We start from the raw sequence: 20,415 nt of genomic DNA on the forward strand, positions 1-20,415 counted from the left end.
CGTGGTTGCTCAGTGGCTATGGTGCTGGGCTGCTGAGCACTAGGTCGCGGTATCGAATCCCGGCCGCGGCGGCCGCATTTCGGTGGGGGCGAAATACTAAAACACCGGTGTACCTTAGATTTAGGTGCACGTTAAAGAACCCCCAGCTGGTCGAAATTTCCGGAATCCTCCACTACGGCGTGCCTCACAATCAGAAAGTGGTTTCGGCACGTAAAACCCCGGAATTTAAATTTTACAAGCAAAACGATTGAGGCGACTACCCACCGTTGGTCGACTGGCCATGAATCAAGCGGTTAAGCTGGGCGGCAAGCGAGGAAGAGGAGGAAGCGGTGGCTGTTCGCGCGCTTCCTGCGCGTGTCCGAGCCACGCAGGGCGCGCCCGGCCCGTGCCGTATTCGGACGAACGCGACCGCCGTCCAGGTCAGCGGGGCCCACGCAGGTCAGCAGGCACCCAGGCCCCCGCCGACTTCGACCACAGCCTCCGGTAGGAACCCCCCGCCCGCTCGCCCGAGGTAAGCCATCGCCGGCTTGATAGGACGCGGCCAGTGACGGCTAAAGGGCCGCTACCGCGTAGCCCTACTCGCTGTCTTCGCCCGCAGACACGGGTCCAGGTTCCGTAGACGTTGCTGCGTGCTTTGCCAAAGCGTTTGAAGCCGCTCTTCTCTTATCCACATCGTTTCGAAGTTGGCGCAGCCGCTGTTCTTGCGTAATGAAGCGCTGTGCGTTGGAAGCTTTCACCACGCATCTGACCAATCGAGCAGATTACATTCAGTTCACGGTTGAGATGGGAGACTGACCAGAAATTGCGTTTTTTTGGACGTATTGGTGAAAAGGAGCCCATGATGCGCTTTCTTTCAACGCTTCCAGAAAGAGTACCCACACCGGCCGCTACCTGAATTTGTCTGTACACCCTGGCTCTCTGAAGAGGTCAGTAGTTGCCTCCCCGTTGGGCCGTGCGAGCCGCAAGCGCACGAAACCTGCAGACTGAAATTCCGTCGTGCAGACGGACCGGGAAGATCTTTCGGCGAGCGGTTACCCCCCCTGCGTTCATGAATGCTGTAGAGCACCGTTTGTTCAACCCTTTCCAAGCTGACACAGCCCGTCCAAAGAAACGCGCTTCCATTCCTTACGTGGCCGGCATAAACGAGACCTTATCACGCGTGCTGCGTAAATAGACAGTTTTAGTTACACGTACGTAGAGGCTTTGCGTACGTAGAGCTCCTTCAGGAAGCGCGTGTCCGACGAACGTGTCAGCAGTGCGCATGCGTAGAACGTAGCGGGCGCACGCGCGTCTCACGGACGTACGTGAGATTCAATTCTTTGCGTGCGTTTCTTGCGCACGTAGACAGCTTCGCGCGGGAGTTCCGCAAGGTCACGAACAAGCGATAGCGGGCCGCGCGAGCGCAGACGGCTCGCATCGAAACACGGCGACAGGGTTGAATTGGCTACCGCCGTGTTCACATTTCCCGATAGATGGAGCTACGGGGTCCCTCTTGGCGTGCGTCGCGTACGTGTAGCTAAAAGCGTTTCAGATGGCGTGCACGTAAGGTACGTGGGCTTTTCACGTTTGCGTACGTGAAGCCTCTGCGTACGTGTAACTAAAACTGTCTACTGTCTAATATGACGCTTAGGTGGCTCACGTTCCTGTGCGCGAGCTGAGGAATGCACTCGTTAGTGGGAAGGACAAGCTACCGAAGGAAGCCTTTCCTGGCGTTGTTTACAAGATAGCCTGTGCGGATTGCGATTGCGTCTACACAGGGGAGACGGGCAGCCTTAAACAGCAGCTGCGCCAACATCAAAACGATGTGGATAAGAGTGCTTTCAAATGCTCTGGCAGAGCAGGCAGCAACGACTGCGCACAATACTGACTGGATAAAATCTAGCCTAATCAGCTAGGAAAGAAACTGCAACTCACGTCTGTACCTAGAGTCTCTTGAGATACAATCTCGGAACACACGCTTAATCTAAACGAAGGAACCCTGCCCCGTCTTACGCGTGGTGCTTGCGCCACATGCTAAAACCTTTGTAAACAGGCGCTTACCTTTTTCACCCCATTGGGAAAAAGACTTCCGTATGGAAGCTGAAACGTCTTGTCTTTTAAATAAGCTTACTTGGTCGGTGTACATCTTTCTGCGTCAAAAATGGACTTACCAACTTTTCGGCGAAAAGAAAAATATTAACACGGCCCAGAAGTTAAACTATCGTGAAGGGTGGTTGTGACGTCATAAACATCATGTGCGTTGGATTAGAAAGCAAACTTTAAATGAAGCATGTTTGGCCCTAATTTTCTCAGGAAATTGTCACCTTTCTTTTCTCTACCGAAGAAAAAAAGCTAATTCTTTCAGAAGATTAACTGTATTAGTGAAAAATACGGGTGTTATATGCTATGTATACGTTGACGCATGTGTATATTTCGACGTAAGCGTTCAAGATAGCCTTAACAAAATAGCCTCCATACGCGCTTACGTCAAAGGCGGGTGTATTGAACATGGGCGAGGCGCTCGTCCGTTCGCACCTTTCTGCAGCTGTTATCATAGACCGACGACAAGAGGTCACGTTACCTAGCGATGTGACTCTGCTCTCACTTAGTTTCTAAATGGAGACGAGTTCTTTTTTTAGGCTAACGCGGCAACCACATGAAGCGTACTTCATGTGGTTGCAAAGGGCATCTACCGCGCCTCGTCGGTGATCGCTTTGTGCCGCTGTAACACAATATCCTCTTGCTCGTACTCAGGAGCGCTGAATCAATTTCGACAATTGTCTTGGTGCGGAGAGCGCCCGGCCTACATAGGGACTACGCCGCTGTCGCACCAAAAGCGCGCGCGGCGCGTGGCTATCACTTCAAGCGCCAACCACATGCGCGCGTTTTTCACGTGCTTCCACTCTAACGAAAGCGAGGTAGCAGCATCGCTATCGGAGAATAGACTTCATATATCCCGGAAGGCTTTCGGAGGTTTAACGTGCGGCCATATAAATGCCCCCGTCTAGGTCTGAATAACATTTCTTTCCGCCCATGCACCTCTTGCAGCAACGACATGTACGCGTGCGGTGACGCGCTTCCACTCTAATGAAAGCGAGGTAGCAGCATCGCTATCGGAGAATAGACTTCATATATCCCGGAAGGCTTTCGGTGCTCTAACGTGCGGCCATGTAAATGCCCCCGTCTAGGTCTGAATAACATTGGTTTCCGCCCATGCACCTCTTGCAGCAAGGACATGTACGCGTGCGGTGACGCATGGAAAGAGCGTGCATATGGTTAGTCGCAATGCGATGAAGTTGAAGAGCGACTGAATGGGGTTGGAGGAGCGGTAATGCAATGTTTCGGCCTTCTCTACTTCAATCGAGTTCGCATCAACCACCTGCTATTCTCAACTATAACTAGCACGTATCTGTCATATTTGTCGCTTCAGGTCAATGCACCTACTCGACGCCTCCCGACGTCCGGTCTTGAAGTTAGCATTACAGGTGCTTTAAGTTGTGTCGCTCTCGGCGCTTACGTGTCGTTCTGACATTTTTGTCCTTGTTCTATGCGGAGGTTTGTAGCCGCAACGAGGTATTGCACGTGACTGTAGCTTGATAGAGAGACCCCGGCAAACGCAGTTCAACCTTGTTAACAACGTGGGCACAACCGCCACACAAATTTAGATGCTGCCTTGTTGCGATAGTGGCAGAAATTCCGCACGACTACTGCTTTAGAACTGCTTGGACCGGCGAAATATTGAAAACTGTCCATGGCTCCTCTTGATTTATTTCCCAGGTGTGATTAGCTCGGCGAGCGTCTAAATCGATCCCTGAGCATGCCAGAGGAGGAAGACGACGACGAAAAAAAAGGAAAGGACAAGAAGGGAGGCAAGGACGATAAGAAAGACGACAAGAAGGACAAGAAAGGGGGCAAGGACGACAAGAAAGACAAAGACAAGGGAGGCAAGGACAAGGGAGGAAAAGAGAAGAGCCCCAAGAGCCCTAAGACCCCCAAGAGTGCGGGCAAGGGATCTGCGAAGGGATCGGTGAAGGGCTCTCCCAAGTCCGACAAGTGCGTCGAAGAGTCTTCGGACAAGAAGACCGAGAAATCTGAAAGGTCCGACAAATCCGAGAAAAGCGAGCGCGCCGAGAGACCAGACAGGCCGAGAGAAAAACACCAGAGGCCGGCGCTGGGCCCGTACAAGGCGCCGCCCCCGTCGGAAACCATGCTTCGGGCAATGGCCGAGCCGGGACCGGTGTACGCCGAACGGTTCTACAACGACGAGTACGAAGACGAACAGCAGGGCCGAAACTACGTCGAGGTGCAGATGTACCAAAGGCGATCCGGCACCAACATCAGCGAGGCCGAAGGAGGAGGGCACTGCATGGGCGGCGGAGCCCGCGGCCAGACCTTCTACGTGGACGTTCCACCTCCGCGGCCGCCGAGGCCGCCCGCGTTCGACGAGTACTACGTGGACGAGCAGCCGCCGCCGCCGCCTCCCAGACGCGAGCGATCCGAGCGACTGGAGCGACGACCAAGCATGACTCAACAGTCCGTCTTCTACGACGAAAGCGGCGGCACCCTGCTACGCCAGCGCCAGGACGCCTACTTCGACTACCCGGAGCCCGTCGGCCCGGCGGGGTCCGTGCCGCGGCTGGAACCGCCGCCGCAGTCGCGGCGTCCCATCGTGCTTCCGCCCACGACCGTGGTGGTCAACCTGAGCGAGTCCGGCGCCCCTCCCCCTCCGGCCGTCGGACCGCCGGCGCAACCCGGGGGTTACGAGAGGCAGCTGGCCACGGGGGCCTCCATGAGGTCCCGCGAGGAGTTCCGCAACCAGCAGTCCGACATGCGCGTCCGCAACGCGCCCATGTCGACGCAGCTGACGCAGCAGCTGCGCGACATCGCCATGCAGTACCAGAGGCCCTTCGACGAAAACGTGGTCTCCTCCACCGAGCGCGTCATCTACGAGGTCATCCGCAAGATGGAGTCCACGTCTTCGGAGACCAGCGAGGAGCGCCCACCGGGAACGATAGTGCGGGTGAGGCCGATGGGGGGCTGCATTTAGAGGTGTTCGAATATTCCAACTGCGAATGCGAATCTAACGGGATAGGAATCGAGTCGGGTGAGCGCTGTTCCAAATGATTGATTCGGCTGCAGGAGAACCGATAACAGAAATCAGATAACGGAAAGCAATTGGTTGCTCAGTCAAAAGCTCCTGAATTGACCCTATGTACTTTTGTCAATGGCAACGCATGCATGCATTTAATAATGTAAATAAGTGTGGCAATTCTACAAGCGAACTTCCCGGAGGATTAATTTGTCATTGTTTGCATTTGGCTCTGTTTAAAAAGATACAATAGTCGATGATCGGAGGTAAGTTTTCCCAAATATACGTATTCGATTCGATTCGTACATTTGGCTTTTTGAACGCCCCTCGCCGCAATATGTAATGCTTCTTGTTTTTCTTTCCGATCGTCGACCTCGTTTTGCGTCAAACTGCTGTCGACATAGAGGCAGCGCCTGTTCTTCGTTATAGCCAATCTGCCCATGTTATGCTCGGGTACCTGTCTCTTCTACTGGTCGTTTCAGAGAAGTATGTGAGGAACATAAACATTGCGAGGTCTGCAAATTAAAAGCGGGACTCTAGCGATAACATTGCTATGACACCTTGCTTATCACCGCGATAAAGCTTGAATGCTGTCTCGCTATCTTGCGTGACCTTTGTCGGAGCGTTGAGATGTCCGAAGATGCAAATAAACAAGTGCTCAGATATGATCCAAATGGCGCTTATGACCTCATGGCACCGCGATGCCACAAAACAGGGCTTCATTCTTAGGCATAACAGGTATTCAATCTTCGGCAAAACAGGTGGCATGCTCGCGTCCTCTAGTCTTTTGACCTTTCGATTCAGCTTGGATACGCTAGTCACGGTGTTTCACGCTCGTACGAGCTAAATAATGGCGAGCTTACGTCGCTCATACCTCAGACACACGGACACTACAAAGGCCTTCGGACTTAGGGGACATCTACTGGAGTAGCATTCACGCGAGACGAGGCATGACAAAGGGATATTTACTTTTCGGCGAATGTCCCTTGGGGAAGCGGAGGTAATCCAAACAACTTAACGGCCTAAAGGGGTAATTCCGCCTCCCTCCTCACCTCACCCCCCCCTCCTCCCTCTGTGCTCGGCCCTTCTGAAACACAAAACTTAACGAAACACAATGCGCCTTGTTAATCATTTCAGTGCTTGCTAAAACAATCTTATAGCTAGAAGTGACGCAGTATGACCAGATATTTTTTACGTTTCATCAGTTAAAAAAAATTAGTGCCATGCATTTTGCTTCTTTGCTTACCGAAAACATAGAGAGACCGCGCAATACCGTGTGTCGGCGGCGAAACTCCTTTCGATAAGGGGTCCTTCACTGTAAAAGAAAGATCCTTACCTCGAAGGCCTTTAGTTCGTATGTGTCGGGGGTATAAGTGACGATTCTGGCCCCAAGTGCCGATCTTCTAGTGATCTCGCTTAGCTCTTGAAAGGGGCATGGTTTACGACGTGAGTTACAGTCGTGGACCGTGGGAGACCGTTATAAGCAGGACCAGTCCTCGTTCGCCTGAGCGAACGCCTTGTCATCACTCTGTTGAGTTTTACCTGAAGGCAAGTTGATATTGGCTTCTAGCGCGAAGTGAAACACGGACACAGAAAGGAGCAGACAGGACGAGCGCTAACTCTCAACTAAATTTTTATTGAAACGAAGAACATATATATAGGTGATTGCAAAAACCGTAGCATCAGAACATGACAATGTAAAAGCATCAGTTAAACATGTCAGTGGGTAAGGAAGTCAAAGAACAAAAAAAACAAAAATTATTTCAGATTAGTACACGTATTGCGAAGGTACTGGAATTCGCAATCTAACAGAGACAACGAAGCATGACTGACACAAGTGTCTCCTAATCTTTTTATGTGGAAAGCCTCGATAATTTCCCTCGTGGTTTGGCATCTGTGTCTAGAAAGAATTTTTGTGTCTTTAAAGAAAGGCTTGCATCCACAATCGAAACAATGTGCGGCTAAATGTGATGCGTTAGGGTTGTTTAGTGAATGTTTGTGTTCTTTTAGTCTAATGTTAATGCATCTACCACTCTGTCCAATGTAAGCTTTCCCACATTCGAGTGGAATCTGATAAACTATGCCCGTGCTGCAAGGCACTAAAGGGGACACATGTTTAACTCCGCAATCATCTTTTCTTTTTTTGCCTTCCTGTTCAAGTCTCCTATTTATCAAAGGGCACATGCTAGCCAACTTTCGTGGGGCCGAGAAAACGGTACTGACGTCATACCTATTGGCCACATTCCTTAGACCATGTGATAATCTATGAACGTAGGGTACTACAGCAAACTTTGTATCTTTTTTCTGTTTTTCTTGTTTCTTACCAGGGCTTTTAACCCATTTTACAAGTTTTTCGCAAGTTAGTGATAATAGATGCACGGGATAGGTCTAAGGAATGTGGCCAATAGGTATGACGTCAGTACCGTTTTCTCGGCCCCACGAAAGTTGGCTAGCATGTGCCCTTTGATAAATAGGAGACTTGAACAGGAAGGCAAAAAAAGAAAAGATGATTGCGGAGTTAAACATGTGTCCCCTTTAGTGCCTTGCAGCACGGGCATAGTTTATCAGATTCCACTCGAATGTGGGAAAGCTTACATTGGACAGAGTGGTAGATGCATTAACATTAGACTAAAAGAACACAAACATTCACTAAACAACCCTAACGCATCACATTTAGCCGCACATTGTTTCGATTGTGGATGCAAGCCTTTCTTTAAAGACACAAAAATTCTTTCTAGACACAGATGCCAAACCACGAGGGAAATTATCGAGGCTTTCCACATAAAAAGATTAGGAGACACTTGTGTCAGTCATGCTTCGTTGTCTCTGTTAGATTGCGAATTCCAGTACCTTCGCAATACGTGTACTAATCTGAAATAATTTTTGTTTTTTTTGTTCTTTGACTTCCTTACCCACTGACATGTTTAACTGATGCTTTTACATTGTCATGTTCTGATGCTACGGTTTTTGCAATCACCTATATATATGTTCTTCGTTTCAATAAAAATTTAGTTGAGAGTTAGCGCTCGTCCTGTCTGCTCCTTTCTGTGTCCGTGTTTCACTTCGCGCTAGAAGCCAATATCATGTTACCGTACCAACTCGCCCAGCTGTCTATCCTGAAGGCAAGTATAACGCAAGAATATAGCTTGTTTGATAAAGTGAACGTCTGAGAACACCAAACCCTATCATTTGCCGTGAAGCAAAAACCAGTGCTGCAGTCCTGGACTGCAGCACTGGTTCAGGTCACTGGTCAGGTTCACCGGTCCAGGGCAGCAATGCTGCCCTGGACTGAACTGCAGCACCACTCTGCCTGCGCTAAGGACGCACGCAATTACGGTCCAAGGAATTTCACCTTAAAGAGTCGAGTCGAGGCGACTTAGCGCTGTTTGGTAAATTACGAAGCTCAACGTCGTTGACTAGACGAGAGAGCACAAAAGTGCAGTGTCAGTGTCACCCGTTCCACCGAGACGCTTGAGGACGTACCCTGCCGTTCTTAACTGCGACTGCCCAAGTGAGTAGCTGCTAGTTTACGCCATACTTTGCTTGTCCGAGTAACATAAATGTTTCGAAGAACTTTTTATGCGAAGCATACTAGCCGCACAACCACGCTCTTCCTTGCTGCGCCGCGCGCGGCCGCGTAGCTACCATATGACGTCATAACAGCTGCAAAAGCGGAGGCTCAACTCGTGCGCTCGCTTGCGGCCGCGTAGCTACATAGCCGGGTCTCAGCTCGTGCGCTCGCCTGCATGAGTTGTTTCTTCGTCTAGCCGAACCAAATATAGCCAAGCAACAGCAGTTCACCAGGCTAAACAGTGGTTCAACAACTAAAATAAAGGCTAGTATGCTTCGCATCCTGGCTTAATCTTAGCTAAGCCACAGCCATTTTTTTTGTTTCGCGTCTTGTTCCGTCAACCGTTCACGTTGTTTTCTAGGAACCATGCGTAGGTTGCAACTGGCTCGCGCGTTCAAGGACTAACCGGCTCCTCTAAATATGTATATTTTTTTGCGTTCGCCGAAAACCGCGCGTCTTGCGGCCTCTCCTCCTCGGAACAGAACCAGGCCGCCGGGGGTATGTCGCCGATGTCGCCTCCGCAGCGCCCAGCCATGTCGCCGCCGCAGCGCCCAGCCGCGTCACCGCCGGGCATGATGTCCCCGGGTATGATACGCGGCCCGCCGATGGGCATGATTCGCTCGCCCATTTCGGCGGGACCAAGCCGCGGGTACCTGGTGCGGACGCCCTCGGGCCCACTGCGCATGGCCACTCCCGGAACGCCCGGCATGTACACGCCGCGGTGGACCTCCTCCTATTGGGGCACGCCACGAACACCACGAACACCGCGAACACCGGGCGGCAGGTCCAGGTAAGTGCTGCTCCAACACCTTCGCTTTTCTGTTACGTTCTTTCTTTCTTTCACGCACGTGGTTTTCCCACGTGGCACTGCTCCTCCTCCTTCGCTTTTCTCTTACGTTCTTTCTTTCTTCCACCTGGTTTTCCCACGTGGCTTCCGGTAGCGACGGCGCATTGGCATTTTTTAAATCCTCTCCTTCGATCGGGGCTCTAACCCTAATGCTTTGACCAGCTCGAAGGAGGTGATGCTGGCCACTGCCATGACCATCCAGGTCATCGCCGCCATCATTTTCTTTATCGTATGTGTCCAATTTACTGGTCGTTACCGCAATTTCGGCAGCTCGGACATTGTCTTTAGACCCCTTCCGTTCGTTGCATAGGCCTAGCGTGGTGCTCGACCCGTAGTGGCCTTGGCTCCTGCAACTGCGGCTACTATGAGCACACAGTTAATGCTGTCCTTTTCTTTTTTTTTTCGTTATATGTACACTCGCTCCTTGTTCTTACGGCAATTTTCGGCTTCTTCGACATTGTCTTTTTGTCACCGTTGTCTCATTGTCAACATTCTTTGTTGGCTAAACATAGGGTAACAGGTGACCAGTTCGGTTAGGTGGTCCTGGCCCCCGTCATTGACTACTGCTTATTATTTCGACCTACCCATAACTGTTTCCTTTAAGCAGTCGCTATTCGCAATCTTGGCAGCGCGGACTTTACTTTTGCATACTCTTTTCGTCCATGGACTTGGCCTTACCGTGGCACTTCTTTAAACGAACAAAGTACCCTCTCGTCGGCCAATATCGCTCCGATACTGGCTGCCTCCTTGCTTTTTATAACGCTTGTTAACTGCTACTGTTGTTTATTATTACCTACAATTTTGGTCTGTCGGACACTGACTCTTTGTCGCCGTGTCTGTCGACTATTACCTTAGCCATTTTGACGCTAGGGGAGCAAGTCCCGGCTACCTCATCTCTTTCCCATCTCCTTTTTGAAGTTACACTTTGTGTTTTTATAATGGACAGGCCTATCACAGCTTATCTTTCGTGTTATCCGCAAAGAGACGCTTACGGCTAACCCTCCAGTGGGATATGGAAAGATAACCGTAGCGTCATGTGTGCTGGTATAAACTGACATATCCGATACAAGAAAGTGCCGCTAACTCGCCAGGGGAGACATTGTGTTCAATATAAGTTCACTGTGGCATACGGCTATTAATACGTTGCTTTAGATGAATTTGCTCTTCGTTGTTTTCCTTTTCAGGTTTTCTTTTTTTTTCATTTCCGGTTTGTCGCGGCCGCCTCACGCGCAAGCTCGCGCGAGCATGCGCGCTACGAAACTTGACCAGAAAAACGCGCGGAGTGATACGTTTCGATTACCGAACTTTTTTTTTATCGGTAGCTTCCATAAGTGTTGCAAGTCAGGTATGGAACAAGGCATGGGACGTGAAGACAGCGTATATCTCGTAGCCTTCGTCTTTCCCACAGACTATGGCTTATTGCATGAGCAGAGCAATCTTTGTTTCGAAAAAAAAAATGGCTGTGGCTTAGCTAAGGTAAAGCCCAGGATGCGAAGCATACTAGCCTTTATTTTAACGCGACAGCGTTAAGGAGCTCGTGTCGCAGAAAAGCCGGTGTCGTCGGCGTCGACTCAGGCGTGCGGCGCTTGCTCAGGCGCACATTTCGTTGTCGCGCCGAACGCGTCGTTGCTCGACGCTCACCGCGTCCGATGCGGGGGGCGTAGTCGCTGCGCCGTAGCCCATTGTCTTACACCCCTTGGCGGGTCGACGGGAACGCTGTCGCGTTCCACTCGAAGGCGAAAGCTTAAGCGTCCGCTTTGCAGCTGTTATGACGTCATATGGTAGCTACGCCGCCGCGCGCGGTGCAGCAAGGAAGAGCGTGGTTGTGCGGCTAGTATGCGTCGCATAAAAGTCGTTTTTATGCCACAACGATTGTGCAGACGCGCGAGGCGTATTTGCGCCGTCTCCGTTGTCGCCGCCGTCGTCGTCGTCGTGCTGTCCTGCTATTGACGACGCATGCCAGACCCTCGCGTGGAAGCCAGGGTGGCGTTCTGGCTTCCACTACTGGCATGTGTGCTGTGTGCGCACACGCAATGTAGTCTTAAGAGAACATTTTCTTGGCCGAGTTGGTTCAAGATTGAGAAGGAAAAGAGAAGTGCGAAAGAAACAAGGATGAGTCCTGTGTACTCGTCTCGTTCCCTGGTTCGTTCGTGCCGTTCTCCTTCTCGACATTATGTATTCGGGGAAACAAGCCAAGAATCAACAGCGTTACGCGCGCACCGTCACAACTAAAACAAAACTTGCGTAGACGCACCGGCCTATTTGATTCGCTCGTTATACCTGACGTCAAGCGGTTTCGTGCGCGCGTGAAACAACCATTTTCTCAGTACAGATAGCTCGTTGTGTCACTGGTTTCAAGTTGAAACCCTGAACGTCTAGGCGTATTTTATAAAAAAAGAATTTTGAACCAAATTCCGAACCACGCATACCCAATCAATCTTCTAACCTCAGAGACATTGTCTTTCATTCTTTATAAAGTTATTCCCCGAAATTTTGAGAACGGCAGCCCACAATAACTGTAATTAAAAAAAAACACCAACAGCGCATACCTTTTATGTTAGCTATACTCAGACTGAAATATAAGTGCGAAACAATACCAGGAGATCGACCCAAGCAAGAGGCTGTGTCTCTATCAGAAAGCTTCCCTTCGTGCATAGCATTCCCCGCCAGCGTCTCCCGGTAAACGTTACGGTTACAGAAGCCGCAGTTGCCTGAAAGCATGAAAAGCAGTCAGGGGCCTTTGAATGCTATCGCGTTCCCCTCTTACGGGTGAACGTTAAGCGTCCTCAAAATTTTTCCTGTGGGGTCATCTCGAGGCGCAATCCAACTGTGACTCCTGCAGCGCCGCTGGCATGCAATTTGATTTTTTTTCTTAGAGAAATGTTTACCACAATAGAGTGAAATACGTTTTACGCGTGGATCATAGTTCTAACCCCTGTGGATTGTATGCTATGTCCGGAAAGCTTAAAACTAAACAGAATAAATTACAGCTGTCTACGCACCAGATAGGGGCTGTACTCCAGAATTTATATGCATATCATCCATTGACAGTTACCGCTCTCTTCTCTCCCTCTGCAGGAGGCGCAACGATGGCATGACCCTGTTCCCTGAGCGTTCCCTCATCATGCTCCTCGTCTTCCTGTTTCTGTTCGTCCTCGTTGTCGTCATACTGGCCATCTCGGGCATGACTTTTCCAGGTAAGACGGGCCCATAATTTACCTATGCCATTTCCTTCACTCGCTCCAACCAAGTCACTCGCTCGCTGACTGACACTCAGTCACTTACTCACTCACTAATTCACTCGCTCGCTGACTGACAGACTTACTCACTCACTTCATCATCATCATCAGCCTGGTTACGCCCACTGCAGAGCAAAGGCCTCTCCCCTACTTCTCCAACAACCCCGGTCATGTACCAATTGTGGCCATGTCGTCCCTGCAAACTTCTTAATCTCATCCGCCCACCTAACTTTCTGCCGCCCCCCGCTACGCTTCCCTGCCCTTGGAATCCAATCCGTAACCCTTAATGACCATCGGTTATCTTCCCTCCTCATTACATGCCCTGCCCATGCCCATTTCTTTTTCTTGATTTCAACTAAGATGTCATCAACTCGCGTTTGTTCCCTCACCCAGTCTGTTCTTTTCTTATCCCTTAACGTTACACCCATCATTCTTCTTTGCATAGCTCGTTGCGTCGTCCTCAATTTGAGTAGAACCCTTTTCGTAAGCCTCCAGGTTTCTGCCCCGTAGGTCAGTACTGGTGAGACATAGCTATTATACACTTTTTTCATGAGGGATAATGGCAACATGCTGTTCATGATCTGAGAATGCCTGCCAAACGCACCCCAGCCCATTCTTATTCTTCTGATTATTTCCGTCTCATGATCTCGATCCGCCGGCATTAGCTGCCCTAAGTAGACGTATTCCCTTACCACTTCCAGTGCCTCGCTATCTATTGTAAATTGCTGTTCTCTTCAAAGGCTGTTAAATATTACTTTAGTTTTCTGCAGATTAATTTTTAGACCCACTCTTCTGCTTTGCCTCCCCAGGTCAGTGAGCATGCATTGCAATTGATCCCCTGAGTTACTAAAATCGCAAGTTACTAAGGTATTCTCCAGTAACTTTTATCCCCAATTCTTCCCAATCCAGGTCTCTGAATAGACCTCACTCACTCACTCACTCACTCACTCACTCACTCACTCACTCACTCACTCACTCACTCACTCACTCACTCACTCACTCACTCACTCACTCACTCACTCGCTCGCTCGCTCGCTCGCTCGCTCGCTCACTCACTCACTCACTCACTCACTCACTCACTCACTCACTCACTCACTCACTCACTCACTCACTCACTCACTCACTCACTCACTCACTCACTCACTCACTCACTCACTCACTCACTCACTCACTCACTCACTCACTCACTCACTCACTCACTCACTCACTCACTCACTCACTCACTCACTCACTCACTCACTCACTCACTCACTCACTCACTCACTCACTCACTCACTCACTCACTCACTCACTCACTCACTCACTCACTCACTCACTCACTCACTCACTCACTCACTCACTCACTCACTCACTCACTCACTCACTCACTCACTCACTCACTCACTCACTCACTCACTCACTCACTCACTCACTCACTCACTCACTCACTCACTCACTCACTCACTCACTCACTCACTCACTCACTCACTCACTCACTCACTCACTCACTCACTCACTCACTCACTCACTCACTCACTCACTCACTCACTCACTCACTCACTCACTCACTCACTCACTCACTCACAGAAACCCACTGACTCACTCACTCACAGAAACCCACTGACTCACTCACTCACTCACTCACAGAAACCCACTGACTCACTCACTCACTCACTCACAGAAACCCACTGACTCATTCCAGCAATCCCTAAGTCCCTCGCTTGGTCACTGATAGACTGATGTATTCACTCACACTCTCACTCACTGATTCACTCACTCACACTCACTCGGCTCGCACGCTCGCATTCACTGACGCTTTGACTTGTCCGCACTGAATGACAAAAGTTGCTTACGAAAAAGGGCTTACGCCGCTAGGGCCATGTTGCTTGGCTAGAAGTGTTGTGTAAAGCTGGTATCTTAATAATTGGAAATAATCCAGCGAGGACCACATGACTTGATCCCGGTACATGAGCTGGCTGCCGTCGTTCAGTAGCGCCATTTGGTAAAGATGCCCTGTAGATCTGGCTTCTCCATGTAATAATGCTTAACGTGGTAAAGACCAACTTCAAAAACTGAGTGGCTCAGCAGGAACTCTGAAGTCGATATCGCGATAAATAAATAAATAAATAAATAAATAAATAAATAAATAAATAAATAAATAAATAAATAGTAAAACTGCTGTGGCTGAAACCTTAACGACGTTTATGCAAATATTTCTGAAAACGCACCTTTTTTTCTTGCTTTTTAATTGAGGTAAATAAACGAGGAAAAGCAATGTGCTCACTTATGACGTAACATGAAAAGACACACGCTAGCAGAATATCCTAAAATAAAATTTGTCATTGTATCTTGTTTCACACTTGACTAAAATTTCTTTTTTCTCCAACCAAATTTTGTTCTTCGCGGAAACTTCAAAAAGCGCTCGACTTCACCGAAAATATTTTACGAGAAAAATAGTTTGGCGGGACCTCAACAAGCCCATTGTTTTTTACAAAAAAAAATAAGCGATGGTCACTTTTGAGCCTGGGACGTCTCGCATGGAACGACCAATATTTGATTTGTAACCATATCAGAGAGCTAACAGGTATAGACAATATTGTAATTGACATCAAGAGAAAAAAAATGGAGCTGGCCAGGTCATGTAATGCGCAGTTTAGATAAACGGTGGACCATTAGGGTTACAGAACGGGTACCAAGGGAAGGGAAACACAGTCGAGGACGATAGAAGACTAGGTAGAGCGATGAAATTTGGAAATTCGCGAGCGCTAGTTGGAATCGGTTGGCGCAGGACAGGGGTAATTGGAGATCGCAGGGAGATGCCTTCGTCCTGTAGTGGACATAAAATAGGCTGATGATGATGATGAACCACATACAAACGCATTGCAACGCCGAGCGACGCTAGTGAACATCTTTTTTCTCAAACTCCAGCAATTTCCACCCCTATATCTTTCTTGGCGTTCCCTTCCCCTTCACCTTTCCCCAACCGGACTAGCACTGGTTAACCTCCCTGCGTTTTTATGCATCATTTCTCTCTCTCTCTCACTCGTAGTAACTTTAAGCTTTGGGAATTATTATTCCTAAGCCACTGCCAGCAAGTCATTCATATCTAAAGTACTAATTTTGGTACATCTTACGCAACGCAGCAAGGTTATCACATACAGCATTTATCACTGGAACAAAACGGAACACACTTGGTAATTTTACATTAAATTCTCCACTAGCCACCTCCATAGGCTGTATTCTGTTCATCTGTTATAAAACTAAGCCAACTGACTCGCATTTTAGAACTTCGGCCAATTAAAGCGGTAAATTGCTTCGTCTGTTGGTGTCGCGCTCCTTGGCAATTCTCTAGCACTCTCTTAGAATTGTCTCACTGAAAACAGCAGCCGGAATATCTCCTATCTGCAGTTTGCGTTTTATCACTGCTTACACAGCCCCTCAACAATTAGAAAAATAGCAATTAAAAGTTCTTTGCCCATTCACTTTAAATCACAGCCACATAAGCCCGGCCGGCGTTCTCAATCAGACCAATGAGTTAGTTACATAAAAAACAACAACAACTTAAGATTCACCTGACTTCCCACCTGATGTATCCACCGAACCTTTCTTTTTTGCATGCAGTACATGCATATAACCAATATTTTTATAACCTACTTTCTTGGTCGCGTATAAAGAAGTGCCTGGTTATCACTTACACACTACGCATCCTAGATGGCCAAAATTTAAAAGATAGAATTCAACAATACTGTTAGTCGCACACCTTACGCAAGGCACCAAAATTATCACATGCGGACGAAACTACATTGCTTATCCCTGAAAAAAAATAAAGGAAACACACTTAGTAACTCTAAATTACATTTGATGGTTAACGCCATCTTAACCAGATCTTGGATTGTAGCGCGAAGTGACACGGACAGAGACTAGAAGCAGACAGGGCGAACGCTAGTCCCGCTTCTAGTCTCTGTCCGCGTCACTTCGGGCTACACTCCAAGATCGCGCTACCGTGCCAACTCGCCCAACTTTCTATCCTTTTGCCATCTTAACCATCACACACAAAAATCGAAGGCACAACCTGCGTGCCTTGGGGAATTTTTTGGGGTTTGCTCCGAGTGTCGGTACCGTGCCGGGTCGTGAGCGCTTTAAACGAGCCTTTGGCGTTTCTTTCTTTCAACAGGCTTTTCAAAGAGCAAGGACCGTTACGCGTAAGCGGCGCACAACCGTGGAGCGGCGAATGAGGATTTCCATCGTGCACACTGCATGCAGCCTCGGCGAGCCAGGGGGCTTCCCAACCATCAGGAGGCGAATAAAGAAAGGGGAGAACCGAGCCTGAGTGGTCATTTTTACAGCGCCGTTACGGGGAGTTCCCCTGCGGTTCTCGTGCAGTGGTGGGGTTGACATCAAATGCCGAAGAACAGCCAAAAAGGCTGCGCAAGCGTAGAGTTTCACTATACCACCTAAAAGGAAATCTGGCGCCACCGTCTATGGGAGTTTCCTAAGGAGCGCTGTGCCGTCATGGGAATGACGGTATATGTGTCAGCGAGGCTTGCGTTGGCTGGTGTTGTAAGAGGCTTCGTCTAAAACGGGGATGTGGCTACACAAAAACGTGTTTCTATTCATGTATGTAACATCTTTACTCGCCTACAATGCATGACCAAGCGAAGAAAAGCAAGAACATGACAAAATTTTCCAAAGTGAGTGCGAATCTTGTCGTTTGTCCTCCAACTTTAGCGGTCCGCTGATACTTTTTACGTATAATTGTAGATTCAACAAGTTCTGATAGTTAAACATGTTTTTGTGTAGTAATGAAATTAAAGCATCTTTTTACGTGCTCTTCTAAAGGAAAATCATTGTGACGGAACGGTGCTTGCCTGGATCATCATCATCATCTCCGAGAACGATACCAATCCGAAGTCACAATATACCGGCATTTCCATGCATACCACAGCGCAGTAGCGCCAGACATCCCTCACGGTAATATAATGAAAAACTCTATGTACGCAACAGCCCCGACGAGGTCGTTTGACAAGGGTGTCGGTGAGAACGGGCAACCAGACGCCAGAGTCAGGAGCTATCACTCTAGCAGCCAGCAACACAGCCGTAACAGTGCCATAAGAACGCGCAGCCAGACGCAGGTGCCGGCGGAGGCGGCGCAACATGCGGGCACATACGGAATCAGGTATAACGGAGACTTCAGGCGTTGTATTCCTCAAGACTTCACCCAGTAGACTGTATATTTAGGTCGCCGATGTTTGGCTGGAGATGGACCAGTGAGATAAAAATTGGCTGTGCGCGCCTGTCTCCGCGCTGAGTCGTGCTTTCCAAAGGGCTGCAGAAAATGGCGCCTGTTCCTCTTCACAATCGCACACTCTCGCTCTCCGATCGCACAGCTTCAGCCAATCAGCAGTGGCCGAAATGGACACATAAGGTAGACTCTTGCAGAATATCACACCGGTAGCACTAAGCTGAGATATAGCGACCTATATGAAAAAAGGCACTGCTATAGCGAAAGATCGGTATTTAATACAGTGAGCGTTTGCAAAGTTTATTTTGGGTAGCGCCAAGACGGAGCCCTTGAACTTCCGAAAGGTGTGAGAACACACTCGTACAGCTTAGCTGCCTTTGTTGTACGATTTGCTCGGTTTGGCTTACATATCCGAATAATTTTTTGACTGGCTAAAAATAGTTAAACACACTGCTGCGTAGCCGCTGTTAAAGCAATAAAGAATAATATCGGGTGTTTCGCGAGTCATTTAAGCTGTGTGATACAGTTTTTGATGTCTCCAAGCTCTATTATCGGTCGTGCGGGGCATGCAGGACATACAGCACCGTAATGTAAGACTGTGTTCCAATACTCGCTGTAGACAGCAAAGTAGACGGCTAAGTGGACAGCGGCCATCTTAAGTCTCGTTCCAATTCTCACGAAGACTTCAATGTAAACAGCTTCGCGAAGACAGCATCGAAGTCAATAACGGTGCAGGCTACTTTCCTGTCCAAACAAGATGGCGGCTGAGCAGGACGCTCGAAAAGGGGACAGGAAGGTCGTCTGCGCACAAGAAAACGAAGACATGCCCTCCTGCACCCTTAATGTAAGACACATCGTGCTTTTGTTATAGATTCGCACGCACAAAGACATGAAATACAGAAACGATACTTCCTCTTCTCAACATTTTTTCTTTCATCACGAGTTGGCGTCACGTCGCAGAAGCGTTTTCCACGCGTCTTCCAGACAGTTCGAAATGCGTTCCATTACACGGCCTCGAAGCTGTCTCCGGTTGTCTCTTTAGCTGTCTACGTGTACTGTCTTCAATGCTGGCCAGAATTGGAACACACCCTAAGTAGACGAGTCTTTTTGCGCTACGCCGACACTGGGATGCGGCTCTGGGTTGGGTGGTAGCAAGCCGTAGACATCGAGTCACTTCGACGTTGATTGTAACCACCGCTAGATCTACTGTACTTCCAATATAGTTTAGGATTCGTGGCTTGAGTTGTGTAGGTGGTGTGGTCAGTGGCACTTCGTAACAGAGAGAATGTGGATAACGTGAAAAATGAGAGAGTAACTGTACTTCCCCATCTCTAGGGAGTGGAGCCATATTTTCCGTAAAAGCTCTACCCTTTTCAAACACAGGACACTGGTTCGCGTTTTCTGGTCAACAGGGAACTTCTCTTTTGTATATTCAAAGGATCTTGTGAGACTATGTACCACGTGCCCGGCCATTACTGGTCACTGTAAACACCTCTGTCCTTCGCACAGCTCATTTATACGAAAAACCGACGTTGCAATAGAAGGACGCAATGACGGTCGCCGTGATTCGGTAAATTTACGTCTCCCCTGCATTCATGAGTTCAAGAATCGACTTACTGAGACAGCGGGAACTTGATAATAGAAAATTATGCGTTGGCCTCTCCTTTGATAACCTGGCGGCTACATACTGGATATTGAACCCGACTTCTAGGTGGCGATTACGAGCACTACAAAAGTTTGCAGCGGGAGGCGCCATAAAGCTCCTCACTATCATTTTTACAGCGAAGTAGTTAAGGACTACTTCCCCGACTATCGTGTCCGCGTGTACAAAAAGAAGTATAATCATCAGCATTGACTCCAGCTTCATCGTCATCTTCCACAGTTGACTCGTTGGCGCCCACAGCGCTACCGCGCAAACGCGCTCGTGCCACTGCTCCCGCGTTCGTCGTCGTCGTCATTAATTAAGTAACTAATTAAGAAAAACAAAGATATAACCGATAACTGAGAAATACTTTAATGAACCATTGGGATTTACCCAGTGATAAAGAGCGGAGCCACACGTTTCAGCTTCGCTGGTTAACCACCTGTACGGAGCGTTTGGGCTGACAAAGTTTTATCTTGCGTCGCATCACTGTCATTTAACGCTCCGCTGCAACAGTCATTTCCCTAATACTCCTACGATACCTCGAGCTAACCACCAACGTCGAAAGCTGTTGCTAGCCTTGCGTTAGCCGAGGAGACCACAGCCTTCCCAACCCAAGTTATTTTTTTTCTGTGGGCTCATTATCAAAGGATTGCCTTGAGATAAGCTAAGCTGGGAAGGACAAACGTGGAATAAATTTCAAGGCACCGACACCTGCTTCGTTATAGTCTCAGAGGCGTGGGAATATCAAATTAGGTTTTGAAATGAAGGGCGACATTCATTGTTCTTATGAAGGTCTGCTGCTAAGTACGTTTCTGATTGCAAAT

The 20,415-nt window shown here is 48.8% G+C and overlaps 1 protein-coding gene across 1 annotated transcript; it reads left to right on the forward strand.

Moving 5' to 3' along the window:
• Window positions 1-336: 336 nt before the first annotated feature.
• On the forward strand, window positions 337-17,028 carry LOC135912718 (uncharacterized). The gene is made up of 5 exons (XM_065445238.2): window positions 337-511; window positions 3,757-4,999; window positions 9,122-9,429; window positions 12,565-12,683; window positions 16,879-17,028. Exons 2-5 carry the CDS (start codon window positions 3,797-3,799, stop codon window positions 16,908-16,910), a joined length of 1,662 nt encoding a protein of 553 aa, XP_065301310.1. The 5' UTR covers window positions 337-511; window positions 3,757-3,796; the 3' UTR covers window positions 16,911-17,028.
• Window positions 17,029-20,415: the final 3,387 nt, after the last annotated feature.

This window comes from Dermacentor albipictus, chromosome 9 (assembly GCF_038994185.2).
Source record: "Dermacentor albipictus isolate Rhodes 1998 colony chromosome 9, USDA_Dalb.pri_finalv2, whole genome shotgun sequence".
Classification (NCBI taxonomy): domain Eukaryota; kingdom Metazoa; phylum Arthropoda; class Arachnida; order Ixodida; family Ixodidae; genus Dermacentor; species Dermacentor albipictus.